Source organism: Hyperoodon ampullatus, assembly GCF_949752795.1.
Source record: "Hyperoodon ampullatus genome assembly, chromosome: X".
Taxonomy (NCBI): domain Eukaryota; kingdom Metazoa; phylum Chordata; class Mammalia; order Artiodactyla; family Ziphiidae; genus Hyperoodon; species Hyperoodon ampullatus.
The window spans coordinates 21,178,716-21,201,466 of NC_136913.1; the positions used below are offsets into that span (position 1 = coordinate 21,178,716).

General features: G+C 42.9%; 1 protein-coding gene across 1 annotated transcript in view; it reads left to right on the top strand.

The window, feature by feature from the left end:
- PTCHD1 (patched domain containing 1) overlaps positions 1–22,751 on the top strand; it is a gene marked incomplete at its 5' end in the record, with an annotated part of 50,813 nt that overhangs the window by 23,162 nt on the left and 4,900 nt on the right. Inside the window, one exon of the mRNA XM_079727810.1 lies at positions 14,066–14,726. Coding sequence (XP_079583936.1) covers positions 14,066–14,726 — 661 coding nt within the window. The remainder of the gene's footprint in view (positions 1–14,065; positions 14,727–22,751) is intronic.

Below are 22,751 nucleotides of genomic sequence, written 5' to 3' on the forward strand. Positions count from 1 at the left end.
CAACAGTGGTGAGTACCGACATGAAGAAAAGCAGTCTGAATCTTGGCAGGCAAATCAGCTCAGTTTTACTGACATCTGACACACCATCATCATGCAGACTTTCAGCACCTGTACTGGCAGCACGTACTCCCTGGGCACACCACTGCCTGGGAAGGAATCCAGTGAACACACCAGCTGTCTCTCCCACACACCTACCACCATAACAGCAGAAATCCAGAAATGTAAAGACAGGGACTCTCATCCAACATGGGCGACATTCCAGCACTTGCTGTCAACAGAGGACACTGAAGCCTGAGACCTTACCTGCTGAGATGTTCCAGAAGCATGCAAAGAGGCTGCTAACTGTGTCTCTGAGTGTCTTTTTTTTTTTCAAATAAAGAAAAGCCAAAGAAATGCCTGCTTCCTTTACCATCAGCAAGAAAGATGAGAGATCATGTCATCTCACAGTTCATTCCTGGCAGGATGTAGGCCTAATCCTTTCCTGAGGGGTTACCGTGCATTCTTGTCACCAATATACCCTGGACCCAACATGTGATTAGCTATAAACCTTAATGAGGAGAATGGACTCTACCCCAAATGAGGGAGAAGTGCTGTTGGTAGCATCCGGACATTGACATTCATGAACATATCAGAGCCACTTGAGGAATATTTGCTGCATACCTACTGTATGCAAGTTGGCAACATCAAAGAAATGTGTCCACCATCAAAAGACAATATGAAGAGAAGCTCAAAAGATCATAAATTTACTCCCTAAGGGTTGAATTTTGACGTAACCATTACTTGAATACACAAGAAACTGGGGGGTTGGTTTTAGAATGCTTTAGTATTTTGAGGATACTAGGAAACTCTAATTCCAGAGGCTTTGAGTGTTATTAGACATCTTAGTTTGGGTTTCCCCAGAAGCAGATCTTAAAATAAGAAATCAAGTAAAGGTAGTTTATTTGGGAGTTGAAGGGCAACCAGAAGGGATGCAGGGCAGTGAGACAAAGGGGAAGGAGCCTCAAAGGGTATGTGATCAAGCAGACCAAGGCTGTGGGCAACTAGAGCACAACCCACTGGGGAAGGAGCCTCAAAGGGTATGTGATCAAGCAGACCAAGGCTGTGGGCAACTAGAGCACAACCCACTGGGGAAGCTCTGGGAACCAGTTTAAAACACACTCACCCATGAGTAATCCCACCCATGGGGAGGGAGCTGGGTATTTCGATGCCAACTCCCATCTGTCATTGCTTGAGGTCTGCTCCCAGGGGACGTCAATTCCCCAGAAATTTTGGCCTGCCAAGCAGATGGCAAAGTGGGCTCTCTGACAAAGAGGGGTGGGTACTGGGATTCAAGGTTAGGTAGGTATATTCTCAAGAGCTAAGGGCTGGAGGATATGAACAAGGTGCCAACCACATCTGCTACAGAGGAACTTGAAGCAACTGGCCAAGAACTTCTGCACTTGTATGGTCTTTACAATCATACACACAGAAAAGTGCAAGGCCACACATCGGCTAGACCTGCACATCTATAAACATGCAGTTGATAGACGACACATTAAGACCCAAACCTAGGAAATGCAGTTCAAGTGATTAATCAGTACTGCAGATTTAAAAGTTGTCATCGGCTTCTACTACCTGATTCTCTGTTTGAAACCCTTCACTGGCTCCCAAGTGCCGACAGGACAAAGCCTGTCTTCCAGGCTCAGCAGACAAGGCTTCATGTGGCTTGGACCTTGCTTGCCTCTTTAGCTTTCCTCTCAGTTCCCGGACCAGCCTGAATCACTTCCTTTTCCCCGACATCCATTTTGTGCCTCGAGTTTGCCCATGCTGTAGCCGCCACCTGATATACTCTCCCCACCAGTTCCAGAACCCATGCCAAGCCTCTGCCTGTGGTTAATTTATTCTCATTCTTCAGGTGCTAATTTAGAAGTCACTTCCTCAAGAAGAAGACTTCCCTGGTACCAGCAAGGTTGGTGTAGGTGCCCTTCCCTTAATATCCAGTATTTCTCCCATCTTAGAACTCCATGCAGATTTTGTAGTTGCCTCTTTGCTTGTTTGTATCTCTCATAGTTTGAATGCTCTGTGAGGGCAGAGCCATACCTATCTTGTTCACATGGCTTGATGTAAGATTTACTAATAGTTACTAATACATATTTGTTGAATGTGAAAATCCTCCCTCATCTGGCCCGTCTCCTCTCCAACTTTGTATTTCATTGTACCCCCACTGCTACACACACACACACACACACACACACACCAACATACTAGACTCCGTGTACTCCCCCTTTACTCCTATTATAGAACTGTAGCACTTTACTTCACTCTGTGGTTCGCCTGTGCTAACCAATTCTGACAACCTGCCTAAAGTCCCTCTACAATACTCTAAGTTTATTGAGGGTAAAACTATGTCAATATTCTTTATCTCCCCAGGGCTTATATTAATGCCCAGCATAGTATAGACACCTAGTACATGTTGAGTAGATGGTTCACTGCTTTAACTGGTGATGAAATGCCTAAAACTTTCTCTGTATGACCTCTAACTCCCAACGAAGCACAAATGCTCTGGCCTCCCATCTGCCTGAGACCCATCACAGTCTTCACATCTGCGAGCCTTGAAAAATTTCATCAGCCAAGTCTGAGCGCCACTGTCGGCCTTAAAGCAAGACAGAATGACCCAGAGTGACACCTTTGGACATGGAAAGCAACCTTGGCTCCTGGCTGGACGAAGCCACATGTCAGTAAGACAACCAAGGGGAAGCTATCTGTCAATTCCAGCAAGGCCAGTGTGCTCAGGGCAGGAAGATGGAATGTTCTAAGGGTACTATGGATGCACTCCACCTCTGCAGGAGTGAACAGAACTAGGCTATGTGAGAGCTGAATCTTGCAAAACATCAGAGCCTTGACATGGAAGGAAGTTGCAATGGTGGGAAGGTAGGTGTGGTTGGAAGTAGTTAGAGACAGAAGGAGTTTCTCCAGATTCCTTTCCCAGAGGCCTGTCTGATGACAGGATAGCATCACCTGCAACAATCTAGGTTCCATCAGCAGTGATGGGTCTGCAAACCAAAGGACTGCCATCTCATGCCCATTGTGAGGCATAAATGGATGAAGTCACATCAGTGCTTACCTCCTCTGAGACCCCCATAGATAGGGAGAACATCCTACTTTGCTTATGATGGTCCCACTCTATGCCTGGTATTCCTGTGAAATTACTAGTGCCCTCTTGCACTCTCAAAGTGTTCCAGTTTGCATGATAAATTATATGGTCGCCTACATGGACAGCATTAACATCAGGGCCAGAAACAGACATGACATTGGATATAGGTACATGGGAGTTTTTATGTTAGTCTCTAAACTCTTCTGTATTTAAAAGAAAACTTTTCCCCTCCAACAAACAAAAACACTAGAAAAAGTTCAAACTACTCTATAATTAAGCATAACACATAATTATTTCAGTACCCAATCTCCTACCTAAATTGTTTCTCTGCTCTTACATTTTTTACATTATAGTCTAACCATATCCATTTGTCTAATGAGGTCAGCCATTTGTCTGCAGTGTGTAAGTGACAGGACTAAATTCAATGTCATCTGTTTATTTAAGATGGAAATGATATGCAGGTAGAACAGTAGCCTTTGGGTACAAATGAAGTATCATTCAATGTCACCAGAGAAAATATAAATCAGCAAGAAGGAACAAACACTGAAGGTTCAGTCAGCACGGCTTTGTTGGGCTTCCTCTATGTACCATACAGTACGGAGTGAAGCAGAGTCCCTGCCCTCATGGAGCATTTATATTCTAATGTTAAACTGCCTTTGTGGAGGAGTGATACCCAAATCCTGTACACCCCCAACTTAAATCTGATGTTTTGCAATAAATCCCCAAATTGCCAGCCCTTTTCACAAATATGTTCTATAACGTATTTTTTTCTTTTTCCTTCTGCGTGTGTGTATAGGGGGTGGGGGGGAGAGTCACATAGAAAACATACAAGATGCAAAGGCTGCTATCTGGACCGATGAAAGGCTTGTCTTCATACATCTGTTTTTGGCATCTCCAGCTAGTGGCATGTGCTTGTCACTAGTAATGAGATTGTAGCTTCTCTCTGAGGTCTCTATCATAGATATCTGGCATTTGCTGGGCCTCACTGTTCACTACAGGTCAGAGTCTTGCTGCTTCCCCTAGGCTGCTTTGTCACGTTTGACCCCTTGATTTTGCTACGTCGTCACCACTTTTAATTCATAACTGCCCCTAACCATGTCATTCTGTGGCTTGACCATGCTTAAGCCTAACACCCCAAAACAAGTTTATCAATATCCAAATGGCCAAAGCACAGAGATGAAGGGGTAAAGTCTTTACTGTGCCAAAAAAACCCCATTGGGAGACAATCTTATGAGCCCAAGATTTAAATCTGGGCTGATCCACTTACTAAATTTGTGACCGTGGGCAAGTTAAGTTCCTTGCGGCTCAGTTTCCTCACCTGTAAATGCAGTGTAACATCGACCTCTCCGAACTGCTGTGAGGACTGAATGAGATGATAGATGCAGCATTCTCTGCACAAAGCCCAAGCCTTCATAGGCAGTTAACACCTTTTAGTTTCCTTCTTTCGCCCACACCATAGTCCCCTTCCTGGTCGGATGTGCACAGTAATCTAACTGGGCAGCTAACCTGAAAAAGGTGGAATGGTTTCAGGCTGGGAGCTTATCCTGGAATTAGCGAGTGCAACTTGTAAACACATACAGTCCAGCTCTTCTCTTCAATTATGTGTATTGATGCATGCTATTAACCCCATTTACCCTTTAGTCTCTAGTAAAGATGTGAGCAAACATCTGTCACCTTTACGTTTCATTGAAGATACTTTTCAAGAAACACTGAGGAAGTTCTATGGGTAAAAGAAAAAAATTAAGGGGGACAAGGCAAAACAGAGGATAGAAAGGGGGTTTTTTGTTTGTTCATTTTGGTTTTTTTGCTAACAAACCTTTACTGGGTAACACTTGTGTGTCAGAGACTATATGGAGCAGTTTCCATTCAATTTCTCACTTATCCTCCAACAATCCTAAGGAGATAGGTACTATGATTGACCCCATTTTACTGATGAGGAAGCTGAGGCACAGAAAGAGCTATTAAGTAACAGCTTAGTGTTCGGGATCACATAGCTACTAAGAGCCACAGCTGGCAATTGAGTCCAGGCAGTCTGTGTTCTCCACGCCACATGAGGCCACCAACATTGGCACCTCCCAGAAAGATCAAGGCCCTAGCAAGCTGAATCACAGAAACTATCATGGCCTTGACCATTTGCTCTGTAAGACTTCTTTTCAGATCTGGAAAAGGAGGGCAGCAGCTGAGACACTCCTGTGATTTTTAAGGTCAGTAGCTTTGTAAGGTCAGTAGTTTGGGAAACAGAAAAAAAAAACATTTCCAGGAAGAAAATCAGGTAACACACTCTTTTATGAATTAAATCAAGTACTCGCTCTTATAAAGCTCACGGTCCACCACTCAGGAGTGCCGCCGCCATGTCATCAGGCGGAACGTTTTCCTTGCTCAGTGCCCATTACAAACTTAGTGAATCCTTTGAAGGAAAAAAAATTGCCAAAGAGCTCATCTGATGAAGACGCTTGTTCATAATTTTGTAGATTTAATATTGTTATCAATTATTTGCAGTTCCAAATAGTTCAGCGATGTGGGTTATATGGCATTTTTTTCCCTTAAGCTGAAAACTGCTAAAAGTGTGCATTCCAGTTGCATGCAGGGACTCATGGCCATAGTATCTGCAAGTCTCAGTTTTGCTCGTGGAAAAGGGAATGAGTAGATATTCTAGCCCCAAACTGTTGTCTTTTTCCTAAAAGCCTGTCCTGGTACCACCAAACTGGTCCTTGGAAACCAAATAAAATTGTCTGTGACCCCCTCCCCCCAGGGGAGTTCTGGCAGGACTCTTGGAAAGGAGGAGGGGCTAAAAGGGGAAAGAACAGACCCTCGCTGAAGGTCAGTCAGGTGATCCACATAAAACTGCCAAAACTGAACCACTCTTTTACCTATAGAAGTGGAAATTTCATATGGTTTAACCCGATATTAAATGCCAGACCACACACCTTTTTTATGTTATCACACTTGATCTTCATAATGACCCTATGAGGTCAGGTTTATCCCCATTTTACAGATAATGAAACTGAATTAAATGCCTGAAGTAACTGTCTTAGTTTGGGTTCCCCCTAAAGTTGACACAGAGTCAAGGAACTGATGCAAGTAGTATATTTGGAAGACAACCCCAGGAAGCACTGGTAAGAGAATGGCAACATGAGACGGGGAAGGGAAGAAGTAAGTTATGGGGACATTGTCAAGCCGGTTACTCTGTGGGCAACTGGAGCCTAATCCCACTGGGCAACTCCAGGAGCCAATGAGGAACACACGTGGCAGAGTCAGCCCACCTTGGGGACAAGGGAGCTGGGCTATTTATACACAAACTGTTTTTAGTCATCGATCCAGGCTGCTTGGGATTGAGATAGTACGTTAATGCTTCATTATTTCCACATCAGGCTGGAAATAGGGCTGCTGTGCACTGAAGTGGTAAGGAGATAGGGGCAGCTGTCTACGCCCTGAAAGCTAGCACTAAGCAGCAGGATTTGAACTGGTGGCATTCTGACCCCATAACCCATGTCCCTCCCACTACAGCACAAGATGTTGCCAAATCGTGGGAAAGATCACGGGCTCCAGGAGAATCAGGAATCAATTGTAGGGTTGTGTCTGGACAGCTGCAAGATACTAACCACTCCATGCTTCCCTGCTGAATAAGAACTACGTTTGTGTAGCCCTCTAGAGTTTACAATATGCATGCACATCTATCACCTCATTGGCCCTCATCATGCCCATGAGACAGACTAAAATCCATTCACTCACAAGATTATTACAGTCATGTGTTTACTCCATAACTACTGAGTATATGTTTCAGGAACTAAGTAATGGAGATGTAGAAGCAGACCAAAGAGACAAACACTCCAGCATGGTAAAACACATATTCTAGTGGGGACAGCAGAATAAAGAAACAAATACGTATATATTACATATAATGTAATGCCATATCATAATTGGTGCCGTGAAAAACTTAAAACAAGCAAAGATGATGGTGATGACGAGGGATGCTATTTTTTAACTTGGGGGTGGAGTCAGGGAAGATGATTACATTTGAGCAGCGAAGTGAAGGAAGTAAGGCTATCTGAGGGAAAGACATTCCAGGCAGAATCATGACAAAGACGGGCAGTGTGACTAGGGCACGGTGAGATAGGAATCCATAGAAAGTGCCAAGGGCAATGGATCATCTTGTTGGCTACAGTCAGGACTTGGGTTTTTGCTCTCAGCACGATGAGGAACCACTGGAGACTTTAGGGCAGGGAAGTGGCAAGGTATGTGTTTTCAAAAGTTCATTCTTTATTTATCTCTAACTCATGTGGCCAGCAAGACCCAGAACAAGGACTCAAACTGAAGTCTTCTGACTCCTGATCCAGTGCTTTTCCCACTTAGGTTCACAGTTGTTCTCCAGACCTAGACGTCCTCGGTATCCTTTTTTTATTTTTTCTGTCCCCTTGCATAGTTATTTGTGGTCTCCTGACCAAATCTTAAAACGGTTGTTGCCAGTTCCCCAGGCATTTGGCTCCTTGGGACTTCTCTTTGCCTCTTAGCCAGTCAGCTTTAATATTCTTCCATTTCTGAGAGCATCCTGTTCTCTTAGTTACCTAGCAAAACTCATGACCCACAAACTTGCTCAAGCAGAGTTTGAGCTTGACCATGAAAGTCAAGTGAGGACAGCAGGATTCAAAAATAACCACTCTAATCAGAAAGTTTAACTTTACAGATTTCCAGGAGTCTTCATATCAAGGAATTTTTTTTTTTTTTTTTTTTTTGGTAATCAAGAGCAAGTCAAATTTTCTCCCAGACTACAGGAAAAAAGAGAGTATTGAACCTGTGGTTCATTGCATTCTGTCTCATCCAGACCAACGTGGAATCAGGCAAAAGTTGCAATGAGATATTGCAATTGCCTTTTCCTTCGTCATTACTATATTTTGTTTCGAAAATCGCAGATTTATTTGCTTCAAATCCAAAGCTGCCATGTCTTTTCAGTCAAGGCTGCAAAGACAAACAACCTGTTTGGGGAATTATAATGTGGGGCTTCTAGTGTCAGCACCCGCAACACAGTGTTTACCACCCGTAAAGCAAGGAGAAAAACAGAAACATTCCACTCTCCCAGACCTGCACTGGCACTGCAGTACTGACAAAGGTAACCATTTGTTTTTTTGGTCACTGGAGCAGGTCAGCATGACACCAGGCACCTGTGTGTAAAGAAAGCGTGTGGATAGTCACTTGTTTAGCTATATCCACAGCTTAAATTTGGTGTCCTCCGAACATGCTATGTTTCAAAGGCAGAATGATATTTCTGTCCACTTATTAAGGCATGACTAACTTGCTTTTGGCTGCACTACAAATGAATCACAGTAACAATCCCCAACTTGAGACTGATGTTCTGATGTAATACACTTCTATTAAAAGAAGAGGAAAGAGAGTGGGTGAGAGTGAGATCATGCAGAGACAGAACATAACACCGAGGGAGCGAGCGTAATTGATGAACTGCAGAGACCAGATCCATCCACTTCAAGGTGCTTTCCTGTGTCCTGGGTGAGGATACCTTGCCAGTCAGTTCCTACCCACTTACAGTGGCAGAATATAGACCCTGATCAAGGCCTGGAATTTGGACGGACTCAGTGAAGAAAACACTTCATTCGGGGATGAAAACCAGATATTCCTTGAAAGCATTTTAAAGCAATTTTGATTTAGTGTCACTTTGAAGGTAATGTTTGGGGGCAAATGATATAGGTTAGAAAGGCAAACCAATAAGCTCCCCTTTTAAACTGTTTCCATGTGTGCAGCTTATTTGGGAGTGGCAGAAGGAGGGGGCGGGAAGGTGAGATAAGGAAAGGAAGGCAGCTGATAAAGGTGGTGCCATCAGACTGATCCCCCCGGGGACCCCCCACCTCCTCTGAGCCTCCCGGCACAGCTGAGCTTGCTGGGGGACAGCTTGAGGTGTTAATTGCCCTGCCTGGCAGAATGGCCTTCCTGCCTTCTCTCTCCCCTTTTTCAACAAGAAACAAATATAAAAAGAGCTGGAAGGTTTCGTAAAAGCTCTCTGAACCCACAGGTATTTTTCCTATGTTAATTACCAGTCAGGAGCAGACACTTCCTTCCTCCCAGTTCCCTTCTGTACTCTCCTCTACAAGGTGCCCCTGCTGTCTTCTGAGGAAGATCTGAGTGTGCCAAGGAGAGGCAGAGAGGAAATTAGACTCTGGCCTGTCGTGACCAGCAGCCCACACTGGCTTTGTCCCAGGCTCTGGCAGAAGGGGATTATAAGAGCCAGTGCCTCCCCAGCACGGGAAATCACTCAGAGAAGGGAATCTTTTTTTTTTTTCCAGTAAACCTATTTTCCCTATCCTGTGGTTTTCTTTCTGGGTTTCATCTACTATCAGATCTGTCACTGACCTAAAAAGAACTTCAGTGTGTTGGAAAAGCATACTTCAAGCAGCTGTAATAAATCTCAAATTGATATTTATGAAGTTAACTTTCTCTCACTGAGGATCTGATTGTATACTTTGTGGGTGTCACTCATCTTCGAATCATGTCATGTTAGAACCAAATTGTCCGTGGAGATTAGCTAGACCAACCTCCTTTTTTTACTGAAAAATCTGAGACATGAAGAAGCAGAGTGACATTCCTAGGGTCTCCGACACTCCTACCTAAGCAGCAAAAGCCAGACTTGAAGTCAAAACTTATTACTGGATTCCATTATGCCCCCCGGTCTTTTTTCTTGGTATGCCGGTTTTAGAAGTTTCATTTGGCAACTAAAGAGGCTGGATGGAGAGTAAGAAAATTCAGTAAGTTCAAAACCCATCCCCTTCATTACCTGTTAACATTGCCATGTTCTGTTGCTGCCTAAAGATGAAGTTTGGCTGTTTGGATTATTTCTGGTCTCTCTTAATGGACCCCAGATCCCCAAATGTGGCCGTCCCACAGTTCAGTCACATCAAGGCCGGTCATTTGAACCAGGTGGGCTGACAATTCTTCACTCTTCCCCAAAAGTTCTAAAGTTGCCCTGGTATAGACTCTCTAGGCCTCAATTGCTCCAGCTATAAAATGGGAATAATGATTTAACCATGTCCATAGAGTCTTGTATTGAATAAATTTTGAAAACTATATAGAGAGTACTTAGCAGACTAGTTACTATTACTGTCATCATTCTTAGCCTGAAGGGTGATGAGAGAAAAGAATCTAACAATTTAAACAGTATGTTCAGAGCCCTAGAATGAATCTCAATTTAACATTCAGTTTGGCCTCTTAGGCGGCAAATACAATAATAATAAACATACTGTGATCAAGACCGACATTGGATTAGGCTTTACTAGAGCGCTCGGCATTGTCTACTGTTAGGATAGTCCCTTTGTTTTGGACGTCAGATCTCTTATGTGATTTTCCATGTGTAAGTGTGAGCACCCTAAATTCAGGGAAATTATCCTATTTTGACAACACAGTAGATTTGATGGTACTTACTGAATGTGTGTTGAGTGAATAATCCAAAATCTATACATAGTTATAGAAACGTGGATTATATTCTGATTCACATGACAGATTCAGACTATATTAAGGGTCAGGACTATTAGTTTGTCATTTCCCTCTCCTTGTCTTTTCTGAGGGTCTCTAATAATAAGCTTACAGGGATTGAGATTGTCCATTTCATGGACTGAGGTGTCTTGGTCACCATCTCAATATCATGCTATGATGTTTTCCTATCTTTCTTTCCCCCTTCTGCCCCTAAGAGCAAAGATTAATTTAAAGGCAAAGATGAAGTCACTGTAAACTAACTTGTCATCGTTTTCACGTTGCTTTTCTTTTTCAGTGCAGAAATTTAGAGTGAGTATAAACCAAAAAAAAAAAAAAAAGCATAGCTTTGATCTCTGGCTTCCATTTTCTCCTGTGAATATAATCTAAGATCACCTACTAATGCCTCTGCTGTCCTGAGTGGGGCTCCTTTAGGAAAGTAAATCAAGGCATTCTAAAACCCCGCACAGGTAGATGTCCGAGTAGCACGTGCAGTGTGTCTGCCCGTGGCTCTGTGGACAGCCAAGAGTAGACGGTGCGTGTACTTGACGTGTAGGCATAAGAACCAAAGATCAGAACTGAGTAATCCCAAAAGTCCCAGGAGGGAGTCTCCATTCTCCTTTCCCGTATCTCTCATTATCCTCTCACCTCTTATCCCACAGTAAAATCCCAGTAGACTCCCCCTGCCAGGTGGGTGGCCTCAGCCAACACCCCTTCTCTGGCTGCTTTTTCACCCAGCATCTCCCTGCCACTGAGAAGCAAGAGTGACACACGTTCTACCCACCTTCCCTTCGGAAATTCAAAGCAGGTGAATCTCACAGCAGTTCTGGTTACTGAGAGTTAAGAAACCTTCCCTCTCAAACTTCAGTAAGGTTCTTATTTTCCAAGCCTCCCTCCTATGAGCTGGTGGTACAGGGGTTAACAGCATGTCTACTTTCTTTGGTCTGTGGTCCCACGGGGTCCCAGCAGTAGATCGGCAGAGTTGGCAGATCACTAAATAGTTTACAACTCCCCACCCAGTGTGGCATGGTCGCCTTAGAGAATGGATGGAAAATATCCCCTTGCTATAATTGGGTTCAGCCCTGTGGCTTAGCACCATCTTATTTGGCAATCTTTTTCTCTTGACATATTTAGTAATCACTCTAAGGGAGATTTATTAGACTGTTCATGGGAACAAACAATGCACTAAATATTACACATATGCATGCTTTCAATACCACTCCTTTTCTAGCCTATTCTGAACCCTTCCCCCAAAGTCTTTCTTTTAACTCTCTCTTGTCTTTAAATTCCTCTTGGTTCTTCTCTCCTCCAAAGTAACTTCTCATATTTTGGAATTTTTTTTGTAGTTAGGAGTTCTTTTAATCAAAATTCACTGGGCCAAGCTTAGAGAAGAATGGATGAAAACACACTCTCAGTGTTAGAACCATTCAAGACATTTTGCTCTTCATCAACCCCAAAGCATCAAAACAAAAATTTAGCATATGGTTAGAGTTTTGTGAAAACAGTCTCCTAGGTATCCCTGGGACATCAACTCGTGCGTGTGTGTGTGTATGTGTGTGTGTGTGTGTGTATGAAGGAAAGGACTCAAAATATTTCAGCCAAGTGTGATACAATGAAGTGTCTCCTGAACCTCAGGGTTGGGGCCCGTGAGGAGATGTGAGGAAGGAGGACTTTGACAGCTGGTGCCCCTCAGACATTTTCAAAAAACATAGTAAGTATCCCACTCACCCTGGCACATGCACGCACAGGAAAATGTCTCAGCAAATAATCCAGCTACGGCAGATTTAAGAGCAAATCTATCAGGGTCATGGAGATGCTCAGAAGGCTATGAGTTATAACGGCGCAGCAACAGTATGGCAACTCTGGATGTGAGGCTTTTGTTCCCTTTAAGTGTGAAATGTTCCTCGTTCATCAGGTATGTAATAATGGCTAGCTCTGCTCTTGGGAGAGCCCTCTCAGTGCCAGGCACGGACCTAGATGTGCTCATTTGTTTAACACTCAGCTACATGTCCACTAATGGCCTCATTCACAGAGAGAAGGCCTTATTTTCTCACCTTAGACTGTAGATTACACACGCTCCTACATATCTGAACTTGAGCCCTTGTGATTTTTTAGAGGTGGGGCAGTGAAAGCACAAAACCAGGATTTAGTTGCTAGCAAGAACCTTCATCTAGCTTCTGGTATTGCCAACCTAGAGGCATATGGTGAGGGGCTAGGAGCACAGGTTCTGGAACCAGACTGCCTGGTAGAGCCCAGCTCTGTGTGGCCTTGGGCAAGTGACTTGGCTTCTCTGTGTCTCAGCTTCCTTGTCTGTAAAATGAGGCTAGTATTTGTACCTACTTTAGAGTTTCTTGTAAGGATTAAATGACTTAATCCAAATAAAGGGCCTAGAACTGTGCCTGGCACGTAGCAGGGGCTGTTAAATGAGTGTCTGTGTTCCCCTGTGCACTTGGATCACAGGCATACAGAACCCGGGCACAGCAAATCTGATTTAGGGCAAGGTGTGCAGAATAAATCCTACTGTGTTCCCTTAGCATGACTGCCATGTATCCCAGCCAAGCTCTGCAGTTACAGCTCCGTTCCCACAGAAGCAGAGAACACAAGGGCCCTCAAGGTGAACCGCTTGTCTTTTATGTCACAGAGTGACTACACTGAATGGGGAAATCATTTAGCTGCCCTACAAATTGGCAGCAAGGGATGGGCCTACAGGGGACCTGTGCACTTGGAATTGCACCTTAGTTCACTTTTTACGTTTTCAAGGGGGAGACCTTATACTGGGGTGGACCAGTATAAGATTTTCAGGTATTTATAGACCAACTGAATCACACATAAAGAACACAACATGTGGGCTTCCCTGGTGGCACAGTGGTGGAGAGTCCGCCTGCCGGTGCGGGGGACACGGGTTCGTGCCCTGGTCCGGGAGGATCCCACATGCCGCGGAGCGGCTGGGCCCGTGGGCCATGGCCGCTGAGGCCTGCGCGTCTGGAGCCTGTGCTCCGCAACGGGAGAGGCCGCAGCAGTGAGAGGCCCGCGTACCGCATAAAAAAAAAAAAAAACCACAACATGTAGCAATAATGCTGGTACTCCTCAAACTTTAGCTATATCAGAATCCCCCGGAGGGCTTGTGAAAACCCAGATTCCTAGGCCACACCCCAGAGACTGTGACTTGCCAGGTCTGAGAATTTTCATTTCTGACAAGTTCCCAGGTGGTGCCGATGCTGCTGGTCCAGGGACCACACTGTGAGGACCACTAGTCAAATTTGTGTTTTACATCCTTACTACCCACTTCTGATGTAAGGTTATAACATTTAATTTGAACTCTTTAGCTTAGAGATGGCATGAGTGACTCCCTTTCCCCTCCCCCACAAAAAATAGAGACGTTTGAATCCACAGAGCTAATGTCACTTAGTAATGTCTTATTTTTGGTAATAAGCACTGACTCTCATTTTTTCCCCATAGTTGCATGCTGCTGTGACCAGGATCCAGGTTCCAAGGCCTGGATTTAATTACACATTTGCTCACATATGTATCCTGAATAACGATAAGACTTGCATCGTGGACGACATAGTGCATGTCCTGGAGGAGCTAAAGAATGCTCGGGCCACCAACAGGACCAATTTTGCTATCACGTACCCGATCACTCACTTAAAGGACGGGAGGGCAGTTTACAACGGGCACCAGCTTGGAGGCGTCACCGTGCACAGCAAGGACCGAGTGAAATCCGCAGAGGCCGTCCAGCTCACCTACTACCTGCAGTCAATCAACAGTCTCAACGACATGGTGGCAGAGAGGTGGGAGTCTAGCTTCTGCGACACCGTCCGACTGTTCCAGAAATCTAACGGCAAAGTCAAAATGTACCCTTACACGTCCTCCTCACTGAGGGAAGATTTCCAGAAGACCAGCCGCGTATCAGAACGCTACCTGGTCACCAGCTTGATCCTGGTGGCCACCATGGCCATCCTCTGCTGCTCCATGCAGGACTGCGTCCGCAGCAAACCCTGGCTGGGCCTGCTCGGGCTGGTGACCATAAGCCTGGCCACTCTCACTGCGGCCGGCATCATCAATCTTACTGGTGGGAAATACAATTCCACCTTCCTGGGAGTCCCTTTCGTCATGCTAGGTAATTACTACCCTTTGTTTTTCTGTTTCCTCCTTCTGGTGGTGGTGACTGGGTTCCTAAAAGGCAAGGAGAAGCCTATGGCGTCCTCCTCTTGCCCAGAAGCCCTGGGGCCAGTTCTATAAGGTGGTGTTGGGTCACAAGAGGCAGCCTTATCTGGTAAATGTGCCGGAAGTCCAGAGTCCTGGGTTCCAGCCCTGGTTCTCCGTTAAGTAGCTGCATGGTGTTGAGCAGATATTAATCTCTGTGCTCCAGGGCCTTAGGTTGGGCTTCCCCAGAAGCAGACCCTGAGACAAGGATTTAGATACAAGTACTTTGAGACCCCAGCATGGGAGTGAGGACATGAAACAGGGAAGGAAGACGATTCGGGGTATGTTAATCAGCAGGTTACCGTTGTGGGCACCTGTGGCTCAGTCCCACTGGGGACCTTGGAGAGACCTCAGAGGTCTCCTTGAGGGGTGAGGAGGCTGAAAGCTGCGCAGTGTACCCAGAAACCCTATGTATGATTCATTGAGGGTTCTCCCCCGAGTCATTAACTCCCCAGCAGTTCCCAGGGAAGACCAAGCACATTCCTGCAGCTGGAGAAATCCCTCAGGTTACCAGTATTTGGAGTAAGAAGACTTCCGTGAGCTCAAGAATGGGGAACGGGAGGGTACACAGGTTGGGCACGAACAGTGTCCACTGGCCTCGGTTTCCCTACCCGATGGACTGAGCGGGTGTGAACATCACACAGAACGATATGGTAAACGTACGAGAACTTTGAAGCCAACAAGTGAGACATAAATAAGAAGGTAACTTTTTCCTGTCTTTGCTATGAACTCAGGAGAACGTTTTAAAATGATAGTGTGAGAATCCCACTATGTTCTCTCTTGGAGGCTGCAGGAACTTCCTGATAGAGATAATTGTCAACATAAAGCCGTAGGGGTCATAACATAATGTCAGTTGCTCTGTCCATCTGATTTTGAAGGTGCCATGCCCAGAAAACCTGAGATGGCAGAGTTCTTGTGGGCCAAGGATTCAGTTAGCTTCCCCCTCTTCTTTGGCAACTTCTCATCAATCCCTTTAGCAAAATTAAAATGTCATTTGGAATCAGATACTGACATGACAAATGAAGTGACACTTCTCATTGGCTGAGGAAAAACTATGGTGGAGTTCATTAGTATGCCTTGTGTCCTGTTTGGGGGTAGTAGAAAAGAAAGGAATTTACTCGGGAAATCTCAGCTGCATGATGGTTAAATGATAACGTGCGGGGCTGGCAGGGCCACAGAATTACGTGCAGCCTTCCATGCTCTGCGGCCTGTGGGAATTGAAACCCAGGCAATAAACACATACTAGCAGCCTTTGTGGAAAAGTGGGGCACTGTGCGGAGACTGAGCATGCTCCGAATTTACCAGATCGGTTTACTCATCACTGCCGAACTCAGCACAGGACGAGGCTGCCATACTTCCTCCTGAACTCAGTCTGTTAAGATGGCAGCATCACTTGCCTCTTTAAGATTAACCCCAAGACAATGTGGGTCAATTGTGGAATACAGGGCGGTTCCTTGAAGCGTGAGTAAGGACTGGTTATGAGGAGCTTCCACGGAGGCCTGAGTCAAGATTTCAATTAAAATGTTCTGCTCATGATTAGTCAGATGCTTGGGGGGTTGTTTTGTTTGTTTGTTTGTTAGCTTTTCATTTTAAAAATAGTGTATTTTTTGCTGTGATTGTTTTTGTGGGAGGAAGATAAACGGGGATAAGGGTTTATGGGAAACTGAAGGGAGACAGGTTCTTAAGGTGAGGAAAAAAGGATGTCAGGGCTAGAAAAAGGACTATCATTCCTGGTTTTATGACACTCTTAAGTAGTTACCAGTGAGCTCAAAGAATGATACAATATTTAAAACTTCCTGAAAATGAATTGCATTCATAAAACAAAATTACAATATTTAGAGGTCTTTAAAATTAATTTTTAAGTAAAACTAAACAGTAATATTCAAAACTTCTTCAAATTAATTTCACTAAAAAATCAATTTCACTATAAGTAAAATGAAATTAAATATTCAAAACTTCTTGAATTTTATTAAGTAAAATAAATTACAATATTTAAAATTTCTTAAAACTGATTTTTGTACTTTTTTAAGTTTTAAATATTGTAAGTAGAAGTCAACACAGAAAGGAATACAGCAGGTAGTACTGGTGTGGGGAGGGATGTAAGAGATGGAAAGATGCTGTTAGCAAGGGAGACCCAGTATCAGTGAACTTCACATGAATTCAATTCAGAAAAATCTGGCATTTGTCGTGAAAGAGATCAAGCGCCACAGTGCCCCATACACCCTTGCTTGTAATTTGTGAGGAATGTTACATGCATTGATTTGATGGCAGTTTTCCCTGCTGACAGTCAGTAGGCAACCTTTCTGTACATTTTCAGCTCAAAGAGATCTCAAATTACTTCGTCACAACATGAAAGGAAGCTACGCATTTTAGTAGCTAAGGCCATTTGCAATAAATACTTTGCATCACGTAATGGATGCTTAATATGCTCGTAAAGCCAACAGCGTCTGGATTTAGGATAGTTGCCCTTCTGTATTTCTCAGATAAACTTTTCGTTCTCAGATTTGATTGTAAAATGAAATATAAGCCAGAGCATGCTTATAAATGTTGCATTCAGGACCAATGTTTAATTCTGGTTTTTTGATGACCAGTCCTAAAAGCCAATAAATATTTCAAATGACCAAGAAGAAATGCAGTGCAAAGTATTTTGCACTATGAGTCAATAAACGTGTCCAGTTTCTAAACTAAGCAGATTTAAGCAAAACTTCTTGATTTTCTGTGATATTAATATACTATCAAATAAAACTTTTAAAAAAAAGATGGCCTCCTTTAGAAGGAAAAGTATCTTAGAAAAAGTCTCTTTTTCCTTTCCAGACATTTCCTTGGCTGACAATAGGTCTATAACATGATAAACAATTATAGATTTAAAATTCAACAAACTAAACAGTCTCAGTGTGATGATGCCAGTCACATAAGGCCAGACCCAGCCAAATGCCAAAATGGCAGTAGATTTAGAATGGAAAATTTTAAGACCATGTGTGTCAAGCAGTATTAACCTGACAAAATTCCAGAATAGGAAAGAATTTGGATAAACTCTGAGAGTTCACCATAATGGGATGTGACTGTGTGTTTCTAGCCAAGACGATACGTGACATCTCTGGCAATAAGAATATATCCTACACAGATGAATCATTTTGGCAATGATGTAAGCATAGATACATCAGGATTTAGAATGTTTTTAATCAGTGTCATGCATATTAGACAACCCCACTTCTGCCAAAACCCCTGTCCATATGAGTCAGATCAGTTTAATTAGAGCTGAAATTCTTAAAGGTCTACAGTATCATAAATGATCATTGACATTTTTTAGTTGTTATAATTTGGAGAGGAGTTTATTTCATCCATACCCCTTATGCGTAATGTAATATCCTTTCTTTCCAAACTATGTTAACACCAGGTATTGAGGTACCTGAACTGCCATTTGTAAACATCTCACACTCATCATGTTAATCCGTTATGGAATTTCCTTTAAAGGATGAGGATTTACAACGTTGCCCTGCAGTTGGGTATGATTTAAGAAATTGGCACAGTTTTTGCACATGCAAACTCTCCTTATAGGCTTAATATTTCCACAGCTTTGCTGATCAGACACAAATCAGGAAAGGAATGGAATGCTGGAGAATATAGAAGGGAACAGAAGGAAGGTTTTCTTCCTTCTTCATCTGGCAGGTTTGGTGCTTCATGTACATTCTGTACAGCTAAAAGGGGAGAATTCAAGTTGTGGTGAAAGATATTTTGAATATTACTTTATATGTGGTAATCTAATTTATAAGGGTTGCTTTGCACTTATTAAGATACAAGAGACTCAGAGACCAGATGAGACGAAAACTTTTCTTCAAGAAAAATATTCTTCAAGCCCTTTCACATGTTTGGGATTTTGAGACAGTCTAATGTCAGATCCAGGGTTCCCTCTTCCTTCTACATTATCCAGCCAGGCCACTCAAATTCAAGGACAGGAAAGGAAGAAAGGATGTGATTAAGTGTTAGGAGGAGACTAATAGCAAGGATATTTGGCTTCGTTCAGGTATATATTCTAAGATTATCTGTATTTAGCAGAAACCAGAAGATCAGGTTCAGTTCTCCGAGAATTTGTTCTTATTTGCTGCCACCTAGAATCTGACGCAGTATATGGAGCTCAGGCTTATAAAGAGGTAAAAGTTCCTGTGCAAGAAATTTCGTTCTAACAGAGAAATTGAAACTCTTAATTATCTTGGCTCTAAACTTAAGCAAACCTGCCAAGGTTTGCTTTCCTGATGAGTATTCTGGTATATTTCTAAAGTCATGAGAAATGTGAGAGGGAAAAATCAGCCAGATAATAATAAAATACAAAATTGTCAATATTCAACCATTTTTCACCTACAAAATTGGTACCAATTATCTGACCATTTTCAAACGACAAAAGTGGTCATTTCTTATGGCTCAACCTACTACATTATCGTAGAAGTCCATTATTTGCAACAATAGGACAATCTACATGATGGAGTAGAAGTATGCTTGAATGCTGTGGAAATACTCTGCTTAGATATAAATCACTAAAAGGTTCAGTAGTTTCTAGAAAAATAATTGATTTATAGGGGTTTTGTTGTTCCCACTGTTGTTTACCTCTGATTTGGAATAAGAGAGTAATTTTTCAAAGTTTTTTTTCCTGAGTAGCTTTTTTTCTAATGACCTGTGCTCATTGTGGGACTAATTTACAAGGATACTGTGTAATCAAGTTTTGTGGCTAGTTCTCAGCTTTTTATTCTTATGCTCCACCACTCCTTACATAAGGGGTGGGTGCGGAAAAATAGGTTTGAGGGGATGGATCAAAGACGTTTTATTGTTCTATCCTTAACCATAAAGGAAGAAAAGAACGGGACTAGGGGCACAGTCTAGGAGGGCAGAGCTCAGTTAGGCAGAGGAATGCAAGGGTGCTTCATCTCTGACCCAGGTCTCTTGGGTATCCTCTGGGTGGTCTAGCCAACTAGTCTAGGGAATAGGAGAGTGGCCAATTCCATGAAGGTCCGGCAGCTGGAAGCAACATCAGGACACTAAGCTGGTTATTAAAAAAAAAAAAAAACAGACCATGAGGAGAGACACCCAGTTTGTTGTTGCATTTGGATTAGCATCTCAGAAAGTCACTGCTGGGGCCCAGCAGTGTTGACCACATGGGTCTACAGTAGCTCACAACGCAAGCAGATTCATAGTCATTGTCAAGGAAACCCTGCATTTCACCTAGGCTACTTCACCAGCCAAGAACCAAAATGTAGATGGAACCTAAGGGAGGGATTCTAGCCCCTTCTCTGCACTGACTGGTGTAGCAGCACTAACATTTCTCTTCCTCATCAGTAAAATAAATTTCATATCAACTTACTAGTCATCTTGTGTGTATGTGTATGCATGTGTGTGTGTATGTGGGTACATGTGTGTGTGTCTCTGTGTAATATGAGTGCATAATACATATTATATATCACATTACCTATATTATATATCATATGTAATATGATATATTATGCAGTAAGTTCATGTTTATATATATTTTATGTGTTTATAACATTACATATATTGTTTAAATGTCTGAATAGAAATACTATATATTTCTCTCTATATTACATAGTATATATTCACACATTTTATATGTAAATATATAAAATGTGTTTGAATAAGATATGCCACATATACATATATTTATATATTACATATGTCTTCTATATGAAGAGATATTACACAATGACCATAGCATATATTATGGGCCACAGTTGTACACACTGATTTTATATAGTGTGTGCATGTGCGTATACACACACACACAGTATGTAAATACTTTATCTTTAAACAAGGAAGAGCTATTAGCCAATTCATTTCTTGGACTCTTATCTGCAGCTCTCGAATGAAGGAAAATCATGTCTCAGATTAAAACCCAATGCTGTGATTAGAATTACCAAAATGTGACAAGCCTCTGGTAGAAAGAGTAAGATGTGTGTATTCGCCCTGATGTGAACTCTGTCTTAACTTAGAGTACACCTTTACTCTCACTCTTAACTGTGAGACAAAACAGGCTGTGATAAACCAAACAGTTCAGTGTAGAAAGTAAATGTTTGTAACAGGCAAAGTGTAAATGTAACCCAATTAATGAACTTCTCCCTTAAAACAGATGTTACTCAAGCCAGACATATATACACTTTAAATTTCTTCTCAGAAAAACAAAAATCATGAATTTATGTGGATGTCATGGAAGGAAGAGCTTTCTATAAACATGAGCTACTTAGTGAAACTTGTCTAAGAATAAAATATGTTTTAAGCAGATTTTGCTCATGCATTCATTACACTCCACGGATTTTCTAGAAGAATGTAGTGATTTTATTTCCATATATGAAATCTGGCACTGCCCAGGCATGCTATAAACGGCTTCAGTGTCTCCTGATATTAAATGTTTTCCCATTGAAACTGAAAGCCATCTCATTTTACCTCCTCCATCTTCTTAGTTATTCCTTACTTTTAGGGACTCAGGATGAGGAAATCCTGCTAGGATTAAAGGATTAAAATGTGAGGAGCGTCCAAAGGCATCAGCCTCCGTGCTGTGGTTCTGTGTGCTGGGGAAGGCAGGAGAATCTGGGCCTGAAGAAAAATCTGCCTTACAAAGTCCAAATGTACAAAGTAGATCGATTTGCCTGTGATATTCATTGGCAAAAAAAAAAAAAAAAAAAAAAAAAACAAATCACCCAGACTGCCTCTGACAGCAAAACCATTAAATACATTTAAAATGTAATTGACTTGGGCTTCCCTGGTGGCGCAGTGGTTGAGAGTCCGTCTGCCGATGCAGGGGACACGGGTTCGTGCCCCGGTCCGGGAAGACCCCACATGCCGCGGAGCGGCTGGGCCCGTGAGCCATGGCCACTGAGCCTGTGCGTCTGGAGCCTGTGCTCCGCCACGGGAGAGGCAACAACAACAACAACAAAAATATATATATATATATATAATTGACTTTATGAACAACTTTCCGTAAGTGTATCTACTGGGTAAAGTTAGGTTAACTCTCAACTATTCACTTGTCAATTCCTGCGTCGGTGGATTGTAAACAATCCCAAAGGCTTTGGTCAGGTCCCAGAAAAGAGTCTGGGTGAGAGTGAGATTTAATCTGTTGAGTATTCCTGAGACTCACCCTAAGTGACTGGAGGATTTTCCACCATTAGTGTTATTTATCATCTGTGCTGCCTTGTCTCTTCATTGCCTCCAAAGCCTGCAAATTAACTGCACATAAAGATAGAAAATTCTTTGGAAAAGAAGAAAAGTGATTAGCCTAAATCCTTCGGTATTTGACTTTACTAGATGAAAATCCCAAAGACTACTGCTAATAAAATTTAAATTGCACTCCTGGTATAAACTGTATCTGAACACCGGTGAAGAGCTCTACTGTCCTTATCCCAGGGCCTGGCTAAAAGCCTGCGCTGCCACAGAGCATTCACTCATGAATAATCAGAACTTGGACCTGTGTGTGTGTCTTGACACACTGATAGGCATGTGTTCATATGCATATAACTATACAGACATGCGATGAACTGAAACAGAAACAAACATCTTGAATGTGCTTTTCAAAGACTAAGTGAATACTTTAAAAGCTTCTTTATCTTCAGAATTTGATAGAATCAGTATGTATTGTTTAGCAGTTCCCTCTGGCAATTCATCAGCCTTAACCACTGTGACTGTACGAGAGGGAGCACGCTAGGACGCTGGTCAGTTCCTGGCAGGCTCACTACCACGCAGCAGTCTTTGACTTCCAGGTCTCAGGCTGCCCCAGGTCTTGGACCTGCCCCTTGGATGATGAGCCCAGGCTCCCATTACGTGCAGGGCCCCTGGTCACCAAGGGCTAAATCTATTTGTTGACACTAGAGAAAGGAGGCAGCTGCTGAGAGAGGAAAGTGAAGAGGAACAGAATGTACCAAAATCTTTCTTCCCTGCC